The sequence below is a fragment of the Hevea brasiliensis genome, chromosome 9, assembly GCF_030052815.1.
Source record: "Hevea brasiliensis isolate MT/VB/25A 57/8 chromosome 9, ASM3005281v1, whole genome shotgun sequence".
NCBI classification, from domain to species: Eukaryota; Viridiplantae; Streptophyta; class Magnoliopsida; order Malpighiales; family Euphorbiaceae; genus Hevea; species Hevea brasiliensis.
The window spans coordinates 5,053,660-5,079,866 of record NC_079501.1 but is presented as its reverse complement, the minus strand read 5'-3'; the positions used below and the strand labels follow the sequence as shown (position 1 = coordinate 5,079,866).

Below are 26,207 nucleotides of genomic sequence, written 5' to 3'. Positions count from 1 at the left end.
TTCCGATCCGCCATCCGGACCACCGATCTTGTGTGTGTCCAAAATCATCTACTCGGTGAGCTTTCCATAGACACCAAGAACGCCGAAATCCATCGAGCGGATTGTCCGATTTTTGCTCGGGAAGATTTTAGCCCATTTCGACTTTTGGGCTAGATTTCGGCAACCGTGAATCCACGAGAAAACCGAGGCCACCAAAGACGCTCCATTCGTCGAGAGCTTCGCAACGACATAAATTTTGAATTTTTCCGACACCGTTTTTCGGTGGGTCCCACGGAACTTCGTAGTGTTTTTCCGAGCATTTAATGAGCTTAGAAAATTCTGAAAAATTTATGTACTAACTCCCGTGTTATGGGCTTCGTGTAGGTATCCTCGATTCGCGGAAATTCGACAGTTGACCAAGATGCGCAAATTTGGGCCAAATGGACTGTTCTGGAAAAGTCTCCAAATTGGACCGAGGTTTTGGCTAGCCCCCATTGTCAGACGTCCCGAGCGCGTTCCCGAAATCGAAATCGGCAAAGGTAAACCCGAACCTTGCTTTTTCGTAATTTTCTAGTGCTTAAATAGGATTAAAAATCCATAAAATATTCGTGGTAGCTTAGAAAATTACGATTCTTTTTGCAATAGCTTAGAAATATTGCTAAGGACCGCGGGGCAAAGTTTTATAATTTTTAGAGTTTGTTTGGGCAGTTTTTGCAAAAATGATCAATAATAAGGACTAAATTGAAATTTTGCGTATTGTGATGGATGACTGATTTGATGGGCCCAGGAGGGGCTGTGTGACATGATTGAACTGTGGATATATGGATTGTGAGTATAGAAGTGTGTTTTGAACCCTTTTGCAGGTTGGGTAGGTCCTAGGTATAGGGGAGACTCTGCCGGATTTTCGGCACGACTTAGGACGTAATTGGTCTTTTTCTTTGTTTGTATTGAGTCAGATTGTATTAAATAAATGTAATATGATTGTCAGGTGAGCCGGGACAACCTTCTTCCTCCGCCCAGCCACCACAGTGATTGTCGTCAAGTCTGTGAGTAAAATATTAATTTTAATTGTAATTTCGATATTATTATATGTTCAACATGCCCATGCATCACTTATATGCATATATTTATGTAGTTAAACTCTAGGCACGATTTATGATGCATTGATAAATGTTAAAGTGCCATGATGTTGTTGTGGTAATTTGGAGCAGTGTGCGTGCGTTGGCGTGCGTGTGATGTGGTGTGGACTATGGATAGGACGGGTAGTCACGGCTTGAGTTCTTCGCTGGGACCCTCGATTTGTTTTATTAAGCGAAAGTCCGGCTTGAGTTCTTCGCTGGCACCAGGTTGGATTTAAGAGAGCTGTATAGGGGATCAGCTCCCATATGTTATGATTGATGCTACAGGGTGCGTGAGTGCTCCAAATTACCTTTTTGATGTTATGATGTGAAAATATTGTTGATGTTGCATTTCACTCTACAGGGTGCATTAGTTCTAGATAGTTATAGAGATTATGATTAAAATTGATATTTTACTCTACAGTGACGCTCACTCCTGTTCAATATTTTTTTCAGGCTACAGGAGGATTTTATTTTGGTTAACCTGCTTTTCTCCCTCGCAGGTCAATTATTACTGTTTGTATAAACTTGTTAAATCTTAGAATTTCCGCATGTGTTAGAAATGTTATTTGATTTGGGTTTGTAAACTAAAATATTATTTTGGGACCTGTAAACTTAATATGCTATGCATGTTTGATGGATTGGATGAGGGAGCTGAGCTCCCATTTATTATTATGTTGATGAGTATGTGGAGGGTGAGCTGAGCTCCCCAATTGACTATATATTGTGTTTACAGGTGTTACACTCATTTCATATAGACATTTTAGGGTGGTTTTGCATCCATTTTGCCCTTATATTTTAGTATATTTTATGTTTTTAGCTTTATTTTAGCTTATTTGTTAACTTTAGATACTTTATATTTGATTTTCGTAATTTTGTTTTGTTAGTTTGCTACCCATTTCAAGTTATCTGTAGACATGTCACTAAAAACAGATTAGGAGATGGAGCACATGTCTAGTTTTTCCTATTCGAGTACTGTTGGTAGCATCATGTATGCTATGGTATGAACCAGACCTGACTTTTCACATACAGTTAGTGTTGTGAGTAGATACATGGCGTGTCCTGGAAAAGAGCATTAGCAGGCAGTGACATATATTTTGAGGTATTTGAAGGATACTACAGATGTTGGTCTGACATTTGACAGGGCCAAGATGAGTGATTCAGTTATTGGCTATGTGGATTCAAATTTTGCAGGGGACTTAGATAAGAGGAGATCTTTGACAGATTATTTGTTTACTCTTTCTAAAAGTGCTATCAGTTGGAAGGTAACATTGCAAGTTATAGTTGCTTTGTCTACCATAGAGGCTAAATATATGGCCTTAGCAGAGGCAGTAAATGAAGTTTTATGGTTACAAGGTTTGGTGGGTGATCTTGGGTTCATACAGAACAAGGCATCAGTGTTTTGTGACAGCCAGAGTGTAATACATCTCACAAAGAATCAGATGTACCATGAGCGAACTAAGCACATTGATGTCATATGTCACTTTATTTTGGACATTGTATCTCAGGGGACTGTAGTTGTGCAGAAAGTCTCTACACATGATAATCTAGCAGATATGATAACCGAGGGAGTCCCAGTCAGCAAGTTTAGGCATTGCCTAGACTTGGTTGGTGTTTGTAGTGCTCAGTAATGCCTTTGCGAGGGCATATGGCAAGACAGAGTGTGTTTGTGGTTATTTTGTTGATGGAAGAGGAAATTCAAGCCAAGGGAAAGAATTGTTATTTTTGTGGCTTGAAATTTTAATATGTTTTTTCATGGACCCGAATTGTGATTTGACCCGAAAATTTCGCGTTGCGACCCGATTTGGATAAAAAGTGAGATCTGTAGTGGTAGCGGCCTGGGCCGGAAGCCCACCACTGATCTCCTTGAGAGTGCGGGGGCAACGCCCCCACGGTATGAACCAGTATAAATATTGTAATATTCTACCATTTATGGTAGAGTTGTGAAATATTCCGGAAACACACTAGGGTTAGGGTTTGAGAGTTTTGATTGATTGTATCTTGCTCTTTTCATTATAGTGGAACTTTTTCTCTTGTCTTGCCCGTGAACGTAGACCTTACGGTTGAACCACATTAAATCCTGCGTTATTCTTCTTCTCTTTTCAATACTGTGTGATTGTGCGATTCGTTTGTGTGCTTTAGATTTGCGTGCTTGTTATAACATAATCCATGGTAATCTCTCTCTCTCTCTCTCTCTCTCTCTCTCTCTCTCTCTCTCTCTCTCTCTCTATATATATATATATATATATATATATCAACAAACTTATATCTGTCAATTTTTTTTAACTGTAAAAAAAAGAACTCTCCAGATATGACGATCATTACCCTTATGTCAAAGATCATTAGCTCTTAATTAATCATTCATAAGGGGATCTACCACTTAGCCACGTTGAGAATCCCTAAAGAGTCACGAGAATGGACTACCTACAATCATCTATCTATTCTTAGCAAAGGTAATATTTAATCTCAATGTAAGTGCAAAGAGTCGAATTAGAGTCAGAAGTTTTTAAGCCATCCCCCTCGATGATAAACTTAAATCCATCATTGACATGGCTATTTTTATTGCTTTTATATCTATCATCCTACAAATTTTTTTTATATTATTTTATTTCTTCGTATTTTTTAAATTTGTTTGTTTGCAATTAATTTCCTTATGTGTGTAATTAGATAATTTTATTTATAAAATGATTGATAATTTAATTTAAAAATATTTAATTTTAAATTATAATAATGTTTATAAAATTAAATTAAAATTCAATTATTTTTATGAAAATATTAAATTTTAATAATTTTATAAAAATATTTAAAAAATTAAATAATTATGTGTGATAATTATTCAGAATATCTTTTATCAATTATAAGAGTTCATAACGAGCAAATTTTACATGTGACATAAGTATAGGCTTATTGTATTCCATACACCTTGTGGAAGGAATATATACCCTACCAAATCTACAATGCCACAACAGGATTCCTAAATTCCACCAATTTGAGTTATTCTGATCACTCTCTTTTACCATTTTCTTAAGAAATGGCCAAATGGAATTTGTCATCTTCTATGCTCTAAAAGAAAAGAATCATGCTTTCACTCGATGACCTCAATATGTATAAATTGATTACCAGTGGGCAGCAAGCATTGTACCATTCGTTCTGTTCACACAAATGGCTAAAGTAGTGGGAAGAAAATTCTCCAATAGCATCTCCAAAATCAACGAAAACGACTGGTAACAGACAACAAGAATGGAAGATTACTTATAATATACCAATAGCATAGCAGATGAAATATGCTTACCACCTCAGATACAGCAGGAGTACTTTTATAAAAAAAATAAAATAAAATAAAGAAATAGTATGTTAAAAAACTATTTCACTTAAAGATTTAAATTTATAAATAAAAATTCAAAATAATTTTTTGTCTCTATCAACTTCATGCATCTGATGAATCAGCTCTTTAACTAATATAAATAGTCCCAGTGAATTCCTATTGAATTACACCATCGAGTTGTTATATTTGCTGTACAATTTATAGGTGGGTATTGATGCACCATCTATATATATTTTATTTATTTATTTATTATATTCTAAATTATTGATCATCATATGAGACATTGGAGCTACTATTTTGTTTCTAATATGAGTGGCTAATATTGATGTGGTTGGCAATGCTTTCACCATAATCAATGAGAAAATCTTTGGATATGCTATAACGTTGAAAATGGGATACCTCCAAGCTATCATATCCATAAATTGGAAGCATACTTAAGCATTTCATGTTTTACTAGCTCTTCCATTGCATTTCTTGATGGGTTCATTAGGTTATACCACTCATATCAAATTTTCTCTTCCTTTGGTTACATTACAGTGTGTTTTCATCAAAATGGCAAAATTTTCCTATCTTACAAGACCTTGTTGCAGGTACCTATTTGGAGATGGACACTGATGGGGGTGCCGATGGACTCAAATATGAGTGCTTGCTCTTTGGTATGTTAATACAACTCTCAAATAACTTGTATATTAATTTCCTGGTTTTTAACATTTCAAGGGTTCTATTGGTATGCTTTTCAGATTTGGATGATACTTTGTATCCTATGAGCTCAGGTCTCAACTTGGCTTGCCGAAAGAACATAGAAGGTTAGACCATGATAACTACGGAGAAATCATGGTAAATTTTTTGTAATACTGATTAAGATAAATAATGTGGTTGAGGTATTTTGCCTGCAGAGTTCATGTTGCATCACTTGCATATTGAAGAAAGTGAAGTTCCAAGGATGTGCCTGGAATTGTATAGAGAATATGGAACAACAATGGCTGGTCTGAAGGTGAAACGTTGTTTCCTGGATTACTCAGTAAAGTCCTTATTTCTTTTATTTTTAGTTTGGAATCTAATTGGTCTCAGCACTGAAATTCAGGCTCTTGGTTATGAATTTGATGATGATGAGTTCCATGCTTTTGCTCATGGAAGATTGCCTTATGAAAAACTGAAGCCTGATGCTGTATTAAGGAACCTTCTACTTTCCTTGCCACAAAGGAAAATAGTATGTCAAGTTTAAAATTTCATTCTTTCATTTAAATTTTAAACAAAAGAGAAATCCTCATCATGGTAGACAACACCTATCTAATTAAGACGTGATTTTGGTGTTTTCAGATCTTCACTAACGCTGATAAGGCACATGCAGCTGAAGTTCTGAAAAGGTTGGGATTGGAAGATTGTTTTGCAGGAATCATATGCTTTGAAACTCTTAATCCTCCTGTTGGAGCTACTAATTACACGGATGCATTAGAAAATGATGCGGTACTTGCAGGAGGTGAACCAAAGCTCATTGATCTTGATGATGCTGACAAAGAACGTTCCCACCCCAAGCCACAAATCCTCTGCAAACCCTCTCTGGAGGCTATTGAAGCCGCCATCCGAATTGCAAATGTTGACCCCAAGAGAACAGTAGAGACTCGAGACTTCTCTAAACTTTAGCATTTCTCAGCATAATTTTACCATTAAGGAAATCATAAAGGGTTATTCTTTTCACTTTTTCCTTCTCAGATCTTCTTTGATGACAGTGCTAGGAACATTGCAAGTGGAAAAGCAGCAGGCCTTCATACAGTTATTGTAAGATCAAATTTTGCTTTATTCGCAAAAATTAAAACCATCTGTATATATTTTGACACATTAAAAATATGAGAATGTCCGATGCCCAGATCGCTTCATCACAGAAGAAACGTTGAAAATCAAAGAAGATACTAACATGGCTGAATCATGATGGCAGGTAGGGAGCTCAGTCCTAGTGCCAGGTGCAGACTATGCTTTGAGCAGCATCCACAACATCAAAGAAGCAATACCCCAAATAATATGGGAGGGCGAAGGAGAGCAACAGGAACAGATTATCCAGTCTAGGGCATTTGAAACTGTTGTCCTTGGTTAGTTTTCTCCTTAGTTCATACATACATACAAAAATCCAGGTATCAAGGGGACTTTAAAGTAAAGGCTAAAGGAGGGGGACAATGGATGATGGCTAAATTCAAAACCATCATGTTGATTTCATTATAAATCATTATTAGAAGAGTTAGAAGCTCATTGTGTCTGATATGTTCATTTACCAAGCTAACCCCATAGGTGGTGGCACTAAGGACAAGGAAAATATGGTTACTATTAATCTAGCCAAGCCTTGTTCAGTTTAGATTGTAACGCAAAAAGTATTTGCATTTATGTTCACATAGCAGTAGTACATGCGCTTTTATCATGAGCCTTCAAAGCTTTCTTCTAGTTTCTCTGAATTCAAATGGCTGATTTTTCACGTACATGGCGTTGAAAAAATCCATTCCAGTCAAAAAGGTCATAGATCCTAAGAAAATTGGGGCGAACAATGCAAAAATTGCAGTCTCTGTGAGCATGTAGATCAGCTATCCAATGGTAGCTCACCACAATTGATAATCCTGCAAGGTGCTCGAGGGTAATCTGACCTGCTTGTCTCTACAGATTCCAGTTTCCGAACAACATCCATTCCATCAACGACATGTCCAAACACAACATGGCGGTTGTCCAACCATGGAGTCTACAACACATGAATTAAGAGAATAATTTACCCAAAAAACAAAGTTAGCCAGCTCAATCTAAAAGAACCTTTTCTCTAAATTTCGAAGCATGAAAAACCAATACAAAACTGCAAAATCTAACCAACGTGGCCCAAGATATCCAATGAAGGAAAGGATGAAGTTAGATGTGCAGTCAAACAAAAGAAAAAAATTGCAGCAGTGATCTCACCTTTACTGTACAAATGAAAATTTGACTCCCATTTGTATTTGGGCCTGCATTAGCCATGCTCAATACTCCAGGTCCAACATGTTTAACTGCAGACAGTAGCTTTAAAATATCAATACCATTCGAGGGATTCCCTCCCAAGGAGCCCCATTAAATTGCCAATATCAAAGAAGAAAATATGAGAGTGAAAAACAATGAAGTGGCATGAGCTCCACTCATAGAAGTTCAGTATCGCTATTGAGACATAGCAAATACTCACAATCAAAGCTCTCATCTTCAAAGCTAGAACCATATATGCTAATTCCTCCAGTTCCCTGCAGTTAGTTAACACAACAATTTCTGCTCAGTAAAATCAGTCTTCTACTAATGATGCAGCATCTTTTAGGCCTGCACAGAGAGAGAGAGAGAGAGAGAGAGAGAGAGAAGGGTATTACATCTCCTTCTGTGAAGTCCCCTCCCTGGATCATGAAATCTTTAATAATACGGTGGAAAGAGCATCCTTTATAACCATATCCCTTCTCTCCTGCATTCGATGCTTTGTAATTATTGATCAAATGCAATGCCACATAATGACATCCCAAATAACAATGATGCTTTTATGATATAGATAGCCAAATTCAGAGAAGCTTACCTGTGCACAAGGCGCGGAAGTTCTCAACAGTTTTTGGGATGACATCTCCAAAAAGACCCATAACAATTCAACCTACAGGTTCACCCCCAATATCAACATCGAAGAAGCACTTGGTTGTCACTTTTGCTTGCAGCTCAACATCCTGATACAATAGAATTACTTAAAAACAAACATGATAGACCAAGGCATGTACATGTACCAATATTGAAGCAAATTTCAAAGCTTCAATAAACACAGGAATAATTCTGTAGAAATTAGAATGGTATCATCATATTTAATTTCAAAAAGAAAAGAGGTGATTATTGCATATTTCAGAAGATATTTCAATTAAACACACCTAATTCCTTAAAAAGCGGAAAAATAATTCCTTGCTTATTCATGTTAATAACAGATAGGGCTGTGCAAGGTTCTTGGGGGAACTAAACCGAACCGAAGAACCGCACCGAGCCGATAAGAACCGTACTGAATCAAATTTATTTTGATATTTTGGTTCGGTTCTGATTCTTCACTAAGAACTGAATAAGAACAGTACCGAAACCGAACCGAATCGAGAACCGAATTTATATATATGCTTTTCTATATTTTTTTTAAAATGTATTATATACTTTCAATATAATTATATATACTTATGTATGTATATATAATTATGAACTAAATATAAATTAATATTGCATTTCATTTTTCTATATTTTCTTAATAATTTTAATTATAAATACATTAAATTACCTTATCATTCTTAATTATAAATATACTATTATCTTATATATATATATATATATATATATATATATATATATATATATATATATATATATATATATATATATATATATATTTATATTTTATAGTTAAATATTATATGATTAATAAATAGTTAAAATGTATATTATGTGATATACTATTATATTATATAATATATTTAATCCTAAATTATATATGCACCTTATAATTAAAGATTATATAATTTAGGTATAACTAAAAGATATATTATATGATATATTATCTATTAATAACTCAATTCAAAACTTAAATGTTAATTCAAGTATGACTTTTTAAGGAAATAATTACATAAAATTATTTTAAGAACCGAGAACGAACTGAAATCGTACCGAACCGAACTAAAACAGAAGCATCGAGAACTGTACCAAACTGAAACCGAAATAATGAAAAATCGAACCGAAACCGTTCCGAAATTTCGAAATCCCGGTTCGGTTCCGGTTCCTAGGCAAATCCTGAACTGAACTGGAACCGAACACCCCTAATAACAGATCCATCAGAATATTTTTGAGCCAGAAACTACAATCTTGGGCTAGAAAGTGAAATATAAGTTCCTATTCCTATAGTTGATTTACTCCAGATTGAGCAAATTCAATTGGAAAGACTATCAGCTCCCTTCCTATTCTGGGTTAATTCCATAACTAGTTTCATAGATTTGAGACCAAGCACAAAAGTCAATGAAAATCACCTATGAGAAGCTAGGAAATACATAGACCACAATCTCTGTTCTCTACAGCAGTTACAACTCTATAATCTACAGCATCATTCAACCTAGCATATACAGCAAAGAAATGAATTCAGATCTTAAGATGTCCAGATGTCAGAATTCTATCTTCAACTTCATGTGGCAGAAATTTGATATCATAATAAAACAAAATGCCAAGTAGTGAGATAGGATAAAGCAGTCACGTTTGCCATTGAGTTGACACACGCCATTCTCCGGTGCTTAACAGCAGGTGCTTTAGAAAGCTGTGTGATGGAGAAACTCAATGCATAGTGAGATCTTGACGTCAATGCTCTTCCAGCCCAACTCAAAGTCGCTGCAGATATCTTACATGGCCTACTCATATTTGTAAAATCTAAACCAAGCCTACCCTGCCAGAGACAAAATGAACACAAATTAAAATAAAAATGAAGAAGAAGGAAAAATCTCATATGTTCTGAAACTACGCAAAAACCTGCTTGTCAAGTGAGCTGCCTGATCATTCTTTTTATCTAACTTGTACTTTTCATCAGCAATTCTCAGTAACATATAAACCTTTGGTCATATTATGATACCTACCATGTTTCATCATCTCTTTCCCTTTCAATGATTTGGTAATGGTTAGAAAGAAAGAAGTTCCTAATAACTTTTCATATTTTCCGTTCAGTGAGAGTTAAATGTTGATTTTATTCGAACAATATGAGAATACAATTTTGTACATTTTTGTGTCCTAAACACATGTAATGAGTTATCTATTTAATTTTGTTGTTCACTCAAGACAATCCTACAGACCCAGCAAAAAATTGGAAAACAAAGTCATGTACCGCAAGCCAAGCGCGCAGCCTAAAAATTGCCAACCATCAACTTATATTACAAGGCTGTGATATGTACGATAAACTTGAAAAAAGATTCTAGAATTGGACAAAACCGATTAAACTTCTTTTGGATCGTGGTTGGGCTTGGGGGATAAAAATAAATAAATAAAAATTGTTGAACTCGGCGGACAAAATGGCACAATCTAATCTTTCTTGATTTCCAGCAACAAGTGACGGGCATATCACATCCATCTCATTACAATTATATTAGTATTAATTTTCGTAATAAGGGATCAAAATGATAGGTAATTAGAATAGGAGGAATGTACGCATATTTTATAAGAAACATTAAGCGAATTTTTATTTTTTTCTAATTATCTCTTCTATAACAAAAATATGAATGGTACATTTGCTATAAAATAAATAAATAAACGATGCATTGCCCCAATTTTTTTTATTAATTATATATATATATATATATATATATATATATGAAGATTTGAAATTAAATAAAATAATTAAATTAATAATTTTTATTGGAAAAGTTTAATTTAACCTATTTTTAAATTTTTATTTTATTTAATTTAAAATTTTTAATTTAAACTTAATTTAGCTTAAAAATCAAGAATTTAAATTTCTTAATTTTTAAATTTAAATTAAAAAAATCAATAAATTTAATCATAAAATTAAGAAAATAAACTTTTTAATTTTTTATTTAAATTAAGAAATTTAGCCCATAAATTTTAATTTTTTTGCTAAATTAAGTTTAAATTGAAATTTTTATACTAATGTAGACAAAAAATGAAAATTGACTAAATTAAACTTTTTAAATAAATGATGCTATGTTTGGTATAGCGTAATCAATTATAATATAATATCGACTGTATTACATATTTGATTATGTTGTTTGGTAACGCAAAAAAATTTAACGTAATAGAATGACAACTGCGTAACGTAATTAATTATATTTAAAGTAATATAGTAGTCATCACATACAAAAATATAATTATAGTTATTTATTTTAATTTTTTTATTTATTATCAATACTTTATAATTATTTGTTTTGATTTTTTTAATTTATTGTCAATACTATCACTACCACCACTTACCTACTATTACTATTATCGCCACTACTCATACTATGTCACCGCCATTATCACCGCTACCCTCGTTATTACTATTCTATTACCATTATTGCTATCACTATCACTTAATCATAGTTATTACTACTTAGTTATTTTCACCTAGTCATTATCGCTACGCTGTCTCACCTTGTCATCACCATCATCATTTAACTACAGTTGTCACCACCACTACCATTACTTAGTTATCATTACTACTCGACAACTAATCACTGTAATCATTATCACTTGCTATTATCATTATAAATAAATTAAATATTTAAATTAAATTATCATTATATTATATTATTTATATTTTTATTTTATAATTAAATAAAAAAATATAATCACAATTATACTATATTATATTACAAGTTTGATTATATTACATTTACATTCTGCTAAACGTAACCTAAATATAGAGGTTAAATTGCAAATTTTACTTAAAATAACTTGTTTATAGATTAGTGATAGGAAGAAAATATTAATAATCGGTAAATTTAACTCAAGCCCAATGATTATTTTTTATTATTGACGGTTCAAATCCAATCAATAATTTATTATTTAAAATGTATAATTTTATAAAAATTTAATTTAATTAATTTTTTAATAAAAAATTAATTATTTTTAATTTTAAAAAAATTGCAATTTACAAGAAGTAAAAATTAAGCATAATTTTGTGAGAATTAGATCTATACGGACAGTTGGCTTTACTGCTTTAGTCAATTATCTTAATCTTCAAGTTAGCTTTGATCATTTAAGTGATTAAATCAGCTTCTTCTTGTTTCTGAATCTGGAAGATAATTTATTTTTGTAAGTTTGTTGAATTTTGTTAGCTCTTTCAGGCTCATATAGCAGACTCGCCATAGGCTCTTGAGGTTTTATGGAATAATGACGTTGAACTGAACAGGGTCAGAACTGCAACTTCAAGTTCAAGATTGATATTTATTAGGGCAAAGCAATAAGACAAAAAAAAAAAGAAAAATTACACATTTAAAGAGCCATAAGTATGGAAAAATATTTAAAAAAATTGCGAAAATCAAATAAAAAATTCCAGCTTTTAAGGGACCGAGGGTAAAGAATTCACTAATTATAATAAAATTTTCAGCTTTCAGATGTTGACATTCAACGTGGCAGTTATACCGACGATATAGATGTCAGTATGCATATGTGGCAGTCTCCTAGGAAGTGTTCTCATAAATGTGCACCTCAATAAATTGTCTTCTAATTTCTTAGTTAAAAATGGCACAGCAACCTTTTTACCTTACTAAGACATGAGCCATGTAGAGTGGTTTGTCCGACATTTTGCTCATTCATAAATTTGACTCTAAAATCTGATCATTTAATATTTATTGACTAAATAATATCTGTCAATATCAAATTAAGATACTAGATAATTGTTGGAACTCTAAAATTAAAAGCTTTCATTAATTCTCTTTCTGACTATAATTTATTTTGTAACTTATGAAGATGAATAATTTCGATTCTTTGACTTATCAACGTCTCATATCATGCTGAACTTTCAAAATATGGGGCTCACAAACATTAAATGGAAAGAAAAATTTTATATTATTTTCCATGGCCTACGACCTAAGATCTATACCTCATGACAAGAATGCGCCCAACTTGTTATTGATAGAGGGTGTTCAATTTCAATTCGATTTCAAAATTTTGATATTGTTTGTGTTCAATTTCAATTCGATTTCAAAATTTTGATATTGTTTCGATTCGATTCTTTATTATTTTGATTTCAATTTGATAAGATTCTTAGTTCTTTGATTTTAATTTGATTCAGTACGATTTCAATTTCGTTTTTAATTTTAAAAATAATTTTATATAATTATTTCCTTAAAAAGTCATTATTGAATTAGCATTTAAGTTTTGATTTGATTATTAATACATAATATATCATATAATATATATTGTAGCTGTACTTAAATTATATAATTTTTAACTATAAAGTACATATATAATTTAGGATTAAATATATTATATAATATAATAGTATATGTATATCGTATAATATATATTTTAACTATTTATTAATCATATAGTATTTAACTATAAGATACAAATATAATTAAGAATTAATATATATATATATAAAAGATAATATTTTATTTATAATTAAGAATTATAAGATAATTTAATGTATTTATAACTAAAATTATTAAGAAAATATAGAAAAATGAAATATAATATTATTTTGTATTTAGTTCATAATTTTATATATATATATATATATATATATATATATATATATATATATATTGAAAGCATATAATACATCTAAAAAAATATAGAAAAATATATGTTTAAATTCAGTTATCAGTTTGGTACGATTCCGGTTTGGTTCTTAGTAAAGAACTAGAACTGAACTAAAGTATGAAAATAAATTCGATTCAGTATAGTTCTTCGATTCAGTTCGGTTCTCCCAAGAACCATGCACAGCCCTAGTTATTGGTGTGAGCTTTAGCTTATACAAATCATATGACACAATGGAGGAGGCCTTGCGTGCATTCTATCGTGCTAACAATCTGCCTATGAATTCAGATCGTGGTGAAGATGGAACGTCTCTTGTTGCTTCATTTGGAATCCCAACAACTTTTGGCAATGAAAAGCTATGCCAACAATATCTTTCTAAAATTAATATGGAGTCAAAGAAATCCTTAACGTTTGGAAAGGAAGACCCATGTGAAGAATCTCTTTCAACAAGCAATCTGCAGTCAAGAAATATGGAGTCCAGAAAATTGAACTATAGCATTTTTTTTTCTACAGATTTGTTGTTGGGATAATTTTGGGGGTTTTATTCGGATGTTACTTGATGTAGTTTGTAGTGACCAGGAAAAATTAAAGTGATTACCCTTTTGATGTGTTATCTTAAAGCCTGATGTACATATTAGTAAATTTAAATTATAAAGTTGTTTTGGTGGATTAAAAAATTTGTCATGATAATTTTCTCATTTTCTATAAATATTTGATTGTGGTATGAGTTCCTTACATTTGAAATATCCTAGAAATTTTGCAGATTGTGTTTCTTTATTTTTTTTACAATCAAGATGATTTCAATTACAATGCCAAAGAGGCATAAGAGATTGTAAGACAATTCAAAATTGCTTGCATAAAATGAAGCCAGTTACAAGTTAAATAATTAGAGAAAAAAATATCATAGCCATGTTTATTGCAACGGAATTAGCCTTCTTATTTACTAAGAAGAAAGCAATATGAGAAAAGTTTGGCATGTGGTTCTTAAGTGTGTGAATAGGAGCCTTGATTTGCCACGGAATAGGTGCATAAGGATCATGGAGTGCTGAAACAAAATTGACGAATATGTTTAAAGGATGGCCTTACTAACCCTTGTTATCGAATCATGGAGGGCCATAGCTTTTAGATTTTATGGTCTTAGTTTTATACTTACATGCAACGTTTAGAGTTTCAAATCTTTATCTTTATAAAACATAATCATTTTTCATTTTTTTAGTATAATAAGACATTATTTAACACAGCATGGAACATAACTCTTCATTAAAAAAAAAAAGAGAACACAAAGACAACATAAATGAAACATGATAATAGGGAGACATAATAAGGAAATAAGATAACAAGCTAATTTTTGTAGCATAGCCGTAGATAACAAAACATATATCCATGAAACAAAGAATTACAAAACACATCATTTCCATAGCTTCACACAAGGTACCAACTTGACACATCCTTCATTTGGCATGGGGTAATAACTCTGCACCGGGTAATGACTAAGCAGATGCTGAAGTATCAAAGATGACAATAACATTGTTGTCATAGTTTGTTGCATTTCCATTTGTTTGAGGCAATTGAAGGAAGATATCATAAGACTTTAAAACCAGTAGCTCATCCAATAAGGTGGCAGTGATGTATTCCTTACCTAAATCAAGAACCATACTTTTCAGTAGCTGATTCACTTCAGTTTTTCGCTCTTCCAACTATTGCTTAGTACTGGCGGTGGTGATTGAGTGGTGATGGTGGTGGTGGAGGAGTGATAGTGGTGGTGGTGGAGTGATAGTGGTGGCGATGGTGGTGGTGGTGATGGTGGTGGTGGTGGTGGTGGTGATAGAGTGATGCTGGTGGTGGTGGTGGAGTGGTGGTGTGATGGTGGTAGTAGCTGTGGTGGTGATTTCCTAATTTGTATTTACATAACTAAAAAATATCAAATTTGCTAAATTAATAATATATAGTAATAACTAATTTTTAAAATTAAAAAAAATAAATAATTTCACCACCACCACTACCACCACTCTACCACTACACCACTACCACCACTCCATCACCACCACCATCACTATCACTCCATCACTACCATCACTCCACCACCGCGACCACTATCACTCCATCGCCATCGTCATCACTATCACTCCACCACCGCCACCACTATTACTCCACCACCACCACCATCGCCACCAATATCACTCCACCATCACCACTATCACTCCACCACCACCACCACTCCATCACCACCACCACTATCACCATCACACCATCACCACCACCACTACTATACTTTAATATAAAGATTTATTATTATAAAAATTAATATAAAATTTAATATGCCAATTACTTTACTTAACCTTAAATTTCAAATTTATACAAAAGTAATTTTTTTGACAAACATAATATTAACATTTAATTAAAAAATGGCATAATAAAAGGCATAATTAGGCGGAGCATTCGAATTATGTGGTATTGGTTCAATCTGAACTGAACGCAAGCTTTTTTTTAGAAACCAAATCGACCCATATTTAAAAAAAAAAATGCATTTGCCGCCAACATTGATTTATCGTGGAGCCATGCATATTCAATACAAAGGGGTTATTAATACCATTACATATTTCCAATGACAATGTTGGACATATCTCTTCCAACAATAAAGAGCATCGAGCCGTCAAAAGTTATTGTCATCTCCACTTTTCAATGGCATGCTTATCCCTTTTCAATGGCATGCTTATCCCTTTCCAATGCTCATCATTCAAGTATCGACCTAATACACGTCTACCACCCTAGAACACGTCTGATTCACATATCTATCTGTAGTTGTTAGCTGATAAATGGGTATCATACCATCCTTTATCAAATCTTTATCTTATCAACCAAAGTAATAATGTCAGATACATTTGAGGTTTATATAACTGAGGATGCAATCAAATTCCAATCCATGGTAAGTAAAACCATCATCTATCATCTATTGTGTATGATTCACATACATCTTTCAAATGTGAGTTTTTTTTGTGTTTGTGTTCTTGCAAGTTAATCCCGTCAAGGTTTTTATGAGAGTGAATGGACCAATTTCAAGCGACATTTCATTTGCTCACACCACCAAATGAAACCTGGGAAGTGCTAGTTAAAGTAGGGCTAAGAGTATCTATAATGAACAATGGATTGTCAGAATTCATGGATTGCCACAAAGTAGGACTGAACTACAAATTGATCTTCACTTTCAATCCTCTATATGAATTTAAAGTGGTCATACTCAATTCTGGTGGTAGAGAAATTTACTATCTTAAGAGGATGCAAGAGCAGAACATAGGGCTGATCAATTTTTATCAAAATACAATGCATGCAAATCTAGGTACATGTGAGAAATTTCTTTTTTTTTTTTTACCCAATTATATGCTATTCATGAGAATGAATTGTTACGCAATTGTTTAAATTATTTGTACTGCCATATAGATCATTTGGTGTCACAAAACCCTGTCAATTCTTCTCAATGGTCATTTAAATTTATTTGCAAGAATTACGATTGGAAATATAAAGTGGCATGCTTTACTATCATTTGTAACACATTAATTTTCTATACAAACAATTTCAACTGTTGTTTTTTATTACTTGTAATTGTGTCAACTTTATTAGCCTGTTGCATCCATGCTTTCTTTCGCATGAGCCAAGAAATGAGCTACCTCACCAATTCCAAACTTTGAAGCTGTTTCAAATTGTTTTCTCTCTTTCTTTCAAGGATATAGTAGTAAAATTACATGCCCCCATTTGAGCTAGCTCAAATTGAGCTATTTAGCAGTGCTCTTCCTTAATTTACTTTCACTATTTTACCACTATTTCTGCAAAAGAAACAGGAAAGTGAAAATTAGCCATAATGTAAGCAAAAACACAAAACTCTAAGCATGAAAAAAAAAAAAATAGTTTTCTTTGCCAAAGCAAACAAGAAATTAAGTGCCTCATTAGACAAATTTTGCTCAAGAAAACTAGAATCTCAAAACAGAACAAGTAAAGCTGATCATAAAATTGCTATCAACTTTTAAAAAAAAGATAGAACTAAATTTGTAGCAGGAATTTATAGAAATTAGAAGACGAAGACCAGAAATGAAGAGTGACATTACAGGATCAATGCGAATAAAATGATCTCCAAAACAGGTAAGGTGATTAGAGATACAAAAGAAAATAAAATGTGAAATAATACAAAGAAAATGTGGTACGACGTGAGTAAGAAGCGAAATTATCTTGGGAAAATGAGAGAAAAAGGTGAATCGAGAGAGAGAGATTACATATGAAGCAAGGATAAGAAAAAGATATTTTAATAAAAAGAACGGTTAATTATTTAGTATTAATGAGTTAAAAAAGGAAATAAACGGAAAGAAAGAGAAGAGATTCTTGAGAGTTGAGACATTCTCCCTCTACCAAGATGGTGAGAAATGGCTGCTTCTCGCTTTATACAATCACATCTTCTCTCCATCTTATACTCCCACTGTTGTGTGGCGCTTTTATGCTGTTAGCTCGCTGTTGGACTAGAAATGATTACTTGTGATGCCAACACAGCTCCTTTTTACTTTTTTTTTTTCTTTTTATAATAGCTAATACGATGCTTGATCATTTTTAAATAATTTTAATTAAATTTAAATTCAAATTTAAATTTAAATTAGTCTGATTTAAATTCAAACTGAATCATATATAATTTACATAGATTTTGTGCGAGTTGATTAATACTTTTAAATTGGATTAGATTTATTAGGTTGCAAAGCACCAGCCTTCTTAAAAACATGACATTTACCATATCTACTCAGCTGGCTAAGCTTTGAATAATTTAAGAAACAAAGGATTTCTTGCCTAAATCTTCCAATGCCATTGCATTTACAGGTAGTCAATTCCAATATGGAGCTGGCTGCCCAAAAACCTCACCAACGAATAGTCTGCAACCGATGCTCATGAAAAAAAAAAAAATTTCACAACACCCAAGTTAAAGACCGAAGCATGGGGTGAGCCAATGCTGTAGAGCCAAATCCCAATTTCCTAAACATTGTGGTTGGGGTTGCAGTGAGTGGTTGGCTTGTGTATAGAAAATGGACCCATCATGTGATATATGAGTAAAGGAAGATCACCAAAAGCCATATGATCTGATCCTCTCACGAGGAAGTTTGTATCAGTTAAGTTTGGCTGATTATGATCTATAAGCACATAATTGTCAACACCTAAGAACTTTTGGCAAGTAATAATCAACTTAAAAACCATAAGTGGATTTGGAGAAAGAAAGTTGATTTACTCTAATATAATAATATATATGCAACATGTTTAATATAATTTTCACTTTGATGTAATTGTCCTCCATGTCTCATCTCTATTCATCCACCTGCTGATTATTAAATTATCAAAAGTGATATGTAGTTACGTTATAAGTCACAAGGTGTCAATTTGAAGATCATCTCTCTATATATATACTGATTATTAAAGGAAAAAAAAAACTTTGGTCGTAGATGTTCACTTAAACCAATTTTTATAAGAAAACAAAAGGCATTGTCATGAATATTGTGATTATTTAATTCCTGTGTGTTAAGATGGGCTGAAAAACAGTAACTTTTTTGATGGTAGTGACAGACATACATACGTTAATTAAATTAAATAACACAAAGAGTAATTAATTTAACGTTGAAAAGGTCAAAGAGAACAAACTGATACGAGAAAGCTCGCTCAACCTCATCATCTAGTGGATTTGGTGTCTATGGAGTGTGCTCGTTTTGTTGAAGTTAGGCATGCATGCGTATGACTGCACAATTTATATATATATGATAATATAAACTCCAACCCAATTAAAAAGAATTAAAAGAATATAAAATTTGATTATGTAAATGCAGTCATATTCATGAAACAGTAGCCTAATAATGGAGGATTTATTTTTATAGATTTGTCTCATATGGACAAATAAGTCAGATGAATGATAGATTTTATCAACAATAATATCATAAAATTAAAAACGTGCATAGCATATGGATAAATTTTGTTTTGGATGTCAATCAAAAGATTGTTTGATTTGTTAAAGTAAAGCGTAGAAGGTATCTTTCATTATCAAAACACTAGTACACAAAATACAAATTTGTATTATTATCCATTCATAATTTCCTATTTAAGAAATTATTGATTAGACATAATTTATTATATATTTAAAATACAAATATATAAAAATTATATATTTAATAAATAATATATATATATATATATTATATTTTAATTTCATAATAAATCAAAATTTGAAAAATAAAAAATCTTCATTAATACTTTTATAATGTCAATGTCCAAGATGCTTACCTTGATAAGGCATTTAAGTTGAAGAATAACAGAAGGTGCTCCACCACCCCACCCTTATTTCGGTACCTGAAAATTCCACCTATCAAATTTATTTATTTATTATTTTTTATTTCATTTACTTATAAAGAATATATATATATATAATGTGGTAGTCAAATCTTACGATCCAATCAATGACTGAGTCATTGATGTGTCTTGTGATACCATTCAAACAAGGAATATTAACTAAATTCGTTCAGTAACAAATGTCCCTCTCAACTCAATTCAACTCAACTAAACTTTTATCCTAAAAATTTAGATTGACTATATGGATTCGCTTTCTACACTTTGAACGATTTTGGGTTAAATCCTCAGAAATATAAAATGTTTCTAGGTCATGTTGTACTACTCTCCTCCAAGTCAATTTAGGTGTATCTCTTTTTTTCTTTCTATCCTCTAACCTAATGTGCTCCACTTGTCTAACTGGAGCCTCCGTATGTTTACGCTTCACATGACCAAACCACCTCAATCTCCCTTCTCTCAACTTATCTTCAATTGGCACCACTCCTACATTTTCTCTAATACTCTCATTACAGACTTTATCTAGTTTAGTATGGCCACTCATCCACCTTAACATTCTTATCTCTGTAACTCTTATGTGTAGGAAATTAATTATAATTTTTAATTTTATTTAAATATTTAAAAAATTTATTAATTTTTGATATAATTAACATTTATTCATTTTAAAAACATGACATTTACCATATCTACTCAGCTGGCTAAGCTTTGAGTAATTTAAGAAACAAAGGATTTCTTGCCTAAATCTTCCAATGCCATTGCATTTACAGGTAGTCAATTCCAATATGGAGCTGGCTGCCCAAAAACCTCACCAACGAATAGCCTGCAACCGATGCTCATGAAAAAAAAAAAATGTCACGACACCCAAGTTAAAGACCGAAGCATGGGGTGAGTCAATGCTGTAGAGCCAAATCCCAATTTCCTAAATATTGTGGTTGGGGTTGCAGTGACTGGTTGGCAATTTATTGATGTCCGTACAGTATCTACCCTATGACTATCGGTTTTATGGAAGAAGTTGTCAACCTGGTAAAGTTTAACCTGCTTTGGCAATTTATTTTGAATACCTCAGCAAATCTCGAATCCCTATAAACTCAAGGCCTTGAAACACCAAGATACAGTCAGTAACAGACTGACAGAGGGAAAGAGGGCGTGGATAGAAGCGAGCAGCAACTAGGATCTCGAAGTTTTCTGATTCTTGTTGATCCCTATTTAATTTCCTACCATGGACACAGGTATATGCTGCAATTTTATCTTTTTCTTTTACAGTTTCTATGTTCATAGAGTAGATGCATACTCAGAAAATGTGGGGATGAAGCTCTCAGTAACTTAACGTTTGAAAGATTCAAGTACTCACGTTCAGAATCTCTCGTTTTTGGTTCTTTGGTTGCTGTGCCTTGGGCATTTTCCTTGCCCTAAAAGCGGCTTCCCCTGCCCGGTAAGGGTAAGGGAGCTTCTCTTCCTGCTCGATTGTGGGTTACTTTCCTATCATCGGGTGGGTGTAGATACTTGATTTTGATTTTGTTTGAAGACAGTTTGAGCTTTAATGAGAGAGTATTACTTTGTATTTGTCATTTCTTGCTTGTTTTTCTAGTTTGGTGTTCTGATTGCTGTGGCTGTAGTGGGTTGGATCTCCTTGGCGCGTGGTATTTCTAGGTGAGATACGAGACGTTCGGCTTCTCCCTTCTTTAGGCCAGTTTTCTACGTTTTTTCTCTATGAGAGGAGATGATCTTTCGTATGATGGTACCTACCGTTTCAACTTTGAAGGTGACCCTTAGGCTTATTGTTGTGGACTATATATGCGTTTTATTCTCTAGGCCTGCTTTTAGATCCTTGGCTCCCTGAATTGTCATAGTATTAAGCTTTATTGAACTCAGATCTTTGAAGTCTTTGCATATTCTCTGCTCGGTAGTTAGCTACCTTCCTCGCCGTGTATGTCTTTCGTACGGTGGAGGTACCTTGGTGGTACCTCACGTAGATCTTTGGTAGTGGTTTCTGCAACCCATTATTTGCCGGGTTAGTTCTTTTCTTGGTTTAGGACCCAGGCTAGTATTGGACTTGTTCTTTGGGCCTTGGGTTTGTTGGTTTGGCCTTGGACTATTTGATCTGGGTTTGTACTTGATCTCTGGGGCTAGGATCTGTTGGTAGTATAGAGCTATGCTTTTTTAGGCCTTCGAGTCTTATATTGGCTCATGTACTTCGGCTCAGCCCATGTTTCTCCTCTGTTAATGAAATTCTATCTTTAGAAAAAAAAAAAAAAGAGAAAAAAAAAGAAAAGAAAAGAAGAAGAAGGCCCTCACTAACTTGGCGAATCAAGTAGGAGTCCTATAGAGTGGTCTTGAATCGAATGTATTTTTAGCACAAACTCCCACTCGCAGGCCCATTTGTTGGGCCCTGGCAGGAGATTAAGCTAATGGGCTACAATGGTAGATTTTCGCATTCTATTTCTATGTATGTCATGTTTGGTGGGTCGCCAAGCCCAATAATTTTTCCAGCAGCCCAACCGAAGTATTTGCTCTCTTTTGTGGCATCCAAATAGCGTTTCCCCACAAAGCTTGGTTGTTAATTTGTTATCTGCATTAGCTGCTGCCCACTGGGCGAGATAATGCGCGTCTTTGCTGTGTCAAGGTACCATACTTCTTTTCCTTGTGTCTTGCTTCAAGCTTCCACTGCCAGCACCAGCCCTTCACTCTTTCCTTCTAAATTTCTCAAGCTTAGCTCGCAAACTACTTCTTCTGCATCTCTGATATACCTTCTTTCTCAGTCCAGGCCCAGCCCCCACTGTTCCAACACAGATCCTGATTCATTGGATGAATATTACGACGATGATGATAATGAATATTACGACGATGATGATGGTTACTCGTTTGTAGGTGAGGATGGGATTTTTATTGAGATAAAGAAGCTTGGAACTAACTCCAGGAGAATTCGGTCCAAGATTGCTGTAAACGCCAGTTTGGATACCATTTGGAACATTCTGACGGATTATGAGAAATTGGCTGATTTTATTCCTGGTCTTGCCGTTAGCAAATTAATTGACAAGAAAGACAAATTCGCTCGACTTTACCAGGTTTTCTCTTGTTCCTGCTATAAATAATTTCCCCCAATTAACTCTTCAATTTCAGTTTGTTCTGTGACTTGAACTGAAAGCATAATCATTTTCAAATGGATTTTCTTTATAGTTCAGAACTTATCTGTGGCGTTGCATTCTATATCAGATTGGACAGCAAAACTTGCCGTTTGGGCTGAAATTTAATGCCAAAGCTATTTTGGATTGTTTCGAGAAAGATATTGAGACTTTTGCTTCTGGGAAAAAGCGGGATATTGAATTTAAGATGGCTGAAGGTGACTTCCAATTTTTCGAAGGAAAGTGGTCTATTGAACAGGTGAGAATTGGTTGTATATAGAATTGCACAAACTATACTTCTATCTTGTTTGAAAATTTCGGGTTTCTTGGACCACAACTCAAGATATAAATTTAATAAGATCACAATTGTTCTACCAGTGATGACTTCTGAATTTGCATTATTAAGCAGCAATAGGATTGCAAAATCTCCCTTTACTTGCTTGAAATTTGATACCATATTTTAAAATGCTGATTATGATATCAATTTACCTTGCTTGCTGTCGATGATACTTGTAAAAATAGGCTTGTATTTTCTTACTTCCCATGAAAAGATTATTGTAGATACTGGATATGGCATACACTTTTAGATCATTTACTATCTTATTTGGACATGCTTGAATGTGTGGGAGTCCAAAGTCCCATGTTATGAGGAAATGTGGAAAAGTGGAATATGTATGCATCAAAACCCCGTGCCTAATGATTCTAGGTTTACGTTTGTTGTCTGACACATATACTGACCTTCACATGGTGAGTTCTCCCCAACATATTATACAATCAGAGGATTCTGCCCAGTCGGCAAAGTTTTAACCACAATAAAATATGTTTTAGATGAAGAGTAAACAATTTTGTCACCAGCGAGACGCATGGTTTACATGAATGGGGCACATCATGAATACATTAGCAGATTTTTTTAGTGTGAAAGTTTGTTCTTAAGTTTATATTTTTCTTATTGCTTGCTCAACTCAAGTTCTTAGTTTCTTAATTATTGGGTATAAGAACTTTATTATTTTTTTTTTTTCAATTCAGCCTTATGAATGTGTATCTGCTATCAATTTTCAATAATTCATTTCTGGTCATTGCTTTGCCCATGTTCTTTTTGGCCTTGTTTGTATATATGTTCACTCTCCATATATATTCATTTTAACATTTTACTGGGCTCTGTTGCAATTGGCTGAGCCACGTAATAGGGCTTCTCACCATAATATTCTCAAATTAATTCTTACTTTATCACTAATGCATTCAAATCCCACTTTTACTTATATAAGAAATAATCTCTCATTACTTACATGTAAAATGTCTTTGTTGAAACTCCAGCATGACAAGTATGAAGTGTTTTATTCTTTTGGAAATTTGACCTGTGGAAGGTGCATTACCTTAAACATTAAAATAATTCAAGCATTCAGGCCAGCATCATGCAGGTGGATGTAATGTTGCCTTCATTGCTTCCTTCAAAACCCTGGGTTTTGCCTAATCTAAGGCCACTATTGATGACTAGTTAACTATTGATATCAAGTTACATCTTTGAAGAGGTTTGCCTTGATATCTTTGAGCGGGATTTATTGTTCTTTAATGCTATGCCTGATGATCATAATTATGATGAGTAATGCAGGTCGATAAACCAAGACCCGAAGACGGTGATTTCTCACTTGCTCAAGAATTTGAAACAACTCTTTCATATTTTGTGGATGTAAAGCCTAAGTTATGGCTGCCTGTTCACCTAGTTGAAGGCAGACTCTGCAAGGGGATACGGACAAACCTCTCATGTATCCGTGAAGAAGCACAAAAAGTGATTCACAACACTCTGAATACTCAATAGCGTCATTTACTTGACCAAATAATTGATGCAGTGTACCTGTATCAGGTGTATTTCATTTATGATTTCATCTTGTAAATTATGATAGAACAAATAATGCAATTTTCTTGTCATTTCTAGTGATATTAGGCTCAAATGCCCCGTTGTCAATGAGAGAACAGGAGATGTAAGAAAAATCCGAGTGAAATTACATACATCTACCTTGTATGATCTGTAGTTCATTTAGCGGGATTCAGGAATAGTGATGGTGATGTTTTTGAGCTGAGGCAGCCTTGTGGGTTAGTTCTACAGTTATCCTTTTTAAGTATGTCCTAGCAATTTATAATCATGGTGTCCCCTCCTTAACTAGATGGAACCCTGCACGATTATCCTGCCACGGCATACAAGTGAAAATCTACTTGGTTTAGGCACATCTACTGATCTAGTGATCCACCCCACAACCACAAGAAGCAATTGCACTGAGCCTACTCAAAGTTGCACTTAGATTGTGTATCAATAAGCAAGTGGGCATTTTCATTGCCTAGTTTTGTCTCAAAAAACTGCAGATAGGTAAATTTAATAGAAGGGAGGACAAAATAGATACAGAAGCCACTCAAATAAACAGGAATTTGCTAGCAAACCTAATTTAGTCCAGGAAAGTGGTATCTGAAACAGACGAAAATCATCAAGAAACCTAACCTATTCTTTGTGCATTGTCTGTGTTGTAGGTCTATGTTGTTAAAAGGAGTTCAAATTTCGAAATTGACAATACAATTCAACACATTGTCTTGGCAATTTTCGTTAGGACTTAGGTAGGTAATAGGTGGCAAATTTCGAAATTGACAAAAAAATTCAACACACTGTCCTTAATGTAACATCCAATCCATGGTAAAGCAGAGAATATATGTATATATCATAAAGGGAAACAAGAAAGTGAAACTTTATGAAAGCAAATCTAACAGACCGCAATCTATGGCGATTGAATAAGCAATTAACCGCAAAGAGTATATGAGGTCGGATCAAATAAAAAAAAAAAAAAAAAAAGTTCCTTTGTTACCTGGTGCACGAACTGGGGGTAATAATTTGGCATCGGCCTGAAAGGGAAGAAGGTGGATGTTAAACGAATCAATTGGCCTGGTGGGTCCAATTTGACAGGGACTTGGCCTTGTTCAATTACTGGCACACTGGAATTGGCAATTAAATGGGAACATCATTTGACATTATTTACAAGGCAAGAAGCTTGGTTGAGATAGGTCTTGCATTGGAAATTCGTA

At 33.5% G+C, this 26,207-nt stretch overlaps 2 protein-coding genes and 1 pseudogene across 6 annotated transcripts; 2 read left to right on the top strand and 1 right to left on the bottom strand.

Moving 5' to 3' along the window:
- The first annotated feature begins 4,570 nt into the window (after positions 1 to 4,570).
- On the top strand, positions 4,571 to 6,832 carry LOC110653375 (uncharacterized protein C24B11.05). 2 transcript variants are annotated; one of them, XM_021808977.2, is made up of 8 exons: positions 4,571 to 4,626; positions 5,013 to 5,078; positions 5,163 to 5,228; positions 5,319 to 5,416; positions 5,507 to 5,632; positions 5,743 to 6,036; positions 6,136 to 6,201; positions 6,359 to 6,832. In XM_021808977.2, the coding sequence occupies exons 2-8, from the start codon at positions 5,027 to 5,029 to the stop codon at positions 6,512 to 6,514; spliced, it is 858 nt and encodes a 285-aa protein (XP_021664669.1). In that variant the 5' UTR covers positions 4,571 to 4,626; positions 5,013 to 5,026; the 3' UTR covers positions 6,515 to 6,832. The 2 variants fall into 2 exon arrangements, with proteins under 2 accessions (XP_021664669.1, XP_021664668.1); XM_021808976.2 differs by lacking the exon at positions 4,571 to 4,626 and adding an exon at positions 4,727 to 4,912.
- Positions 6,723 to 10,347, bottom strand: LOC110653376 (uncharacterized; annotated as a pseudogene).
- A 10,457-nt stretch (positions 10,348 to 20,804) lies between these two features.
- Positions 20,805 to 25,223, top strand: LOC110653374 (uncharacterized). Of its 4 annotated transcripts, none has more exons than XM_058152545.1 (4): positions 20,805 to 21,248; positions 22,888 to 23,084; positions 23,197 to 23,400; positions 24,751 to 25,223. In XM_058152545.1, exons 1-4 carry the CDS (start codon positions 21,239 to 21,241, stop codon positions 24,955 to 24,957), a joined length of 618 nt encoding a protein of 205 aa, XP_058008528.1. In that variant the 5' UTR covers positions 20,805 to 21,238; the 3' UTR covers positions 24,958 to 25,223. The 4 variants fall into 4 exon arrangements, with proteins under 4 accessions (XP_058008528.1, XP_021664665.2, XP_021664663.2 ...); XM_021808973.2 differs by lacking the exon at positions 20,805 to 21,248 and adding an exon at positions 21,288 to 22,642 and having other exon boundaries at positions 22,784 to 23,084; XM_021808971.2 differs by lacking the exon at positions 20,805 to 21,248 and having other exon boundaries at positions 21,288 to 23,084.
- Positions 25,224 to 26,207: the final 984 nt, after the last annotated feature.

Excerpts from the sequence above, each read along its gene's own strand:
- LOC110653375 (XM_021808976.2), top strand. Across the intron at positions 5,079-5,162 it reads ATATGAGTGCTTGCTCTTTG|ATTTGGATGATACTTTGTAT; the intron begins GTATGTTAATAC and ends TATGCTTTTCAG. Across the intron at positions 5,633-5,742 it reads CCTTGCCACAAAGGAAAATA|ATCTTCACTAACGCTGATAA; the intron begins GTATGTCAAGTT and ends TGGTGTTTTCAG.
- LOC110653374 (XM_021808971.2), top strand. The coding sequence starts at position 22,620 with ATGCGCGTCTTTGCTGTGTCAAGGTACCATACTTCTTTTCCTTGTGTC. Across the intron at positions 23,085-23,196 it reads AATTCGCTCGACTTTACCAG|TTCAGAACTTATCTGTGGCG; the intron begins GTTTTCTCTTGT and ends TTTTCTTTATAG. Across the intron at positions 23,401-24,750 it reads GAAAGTGGTCTATTGAACAG|GTCGATAAACCAAGACCCGA; the intron begins GTGAGAATTGGT and ends TGAGTAATGCAG.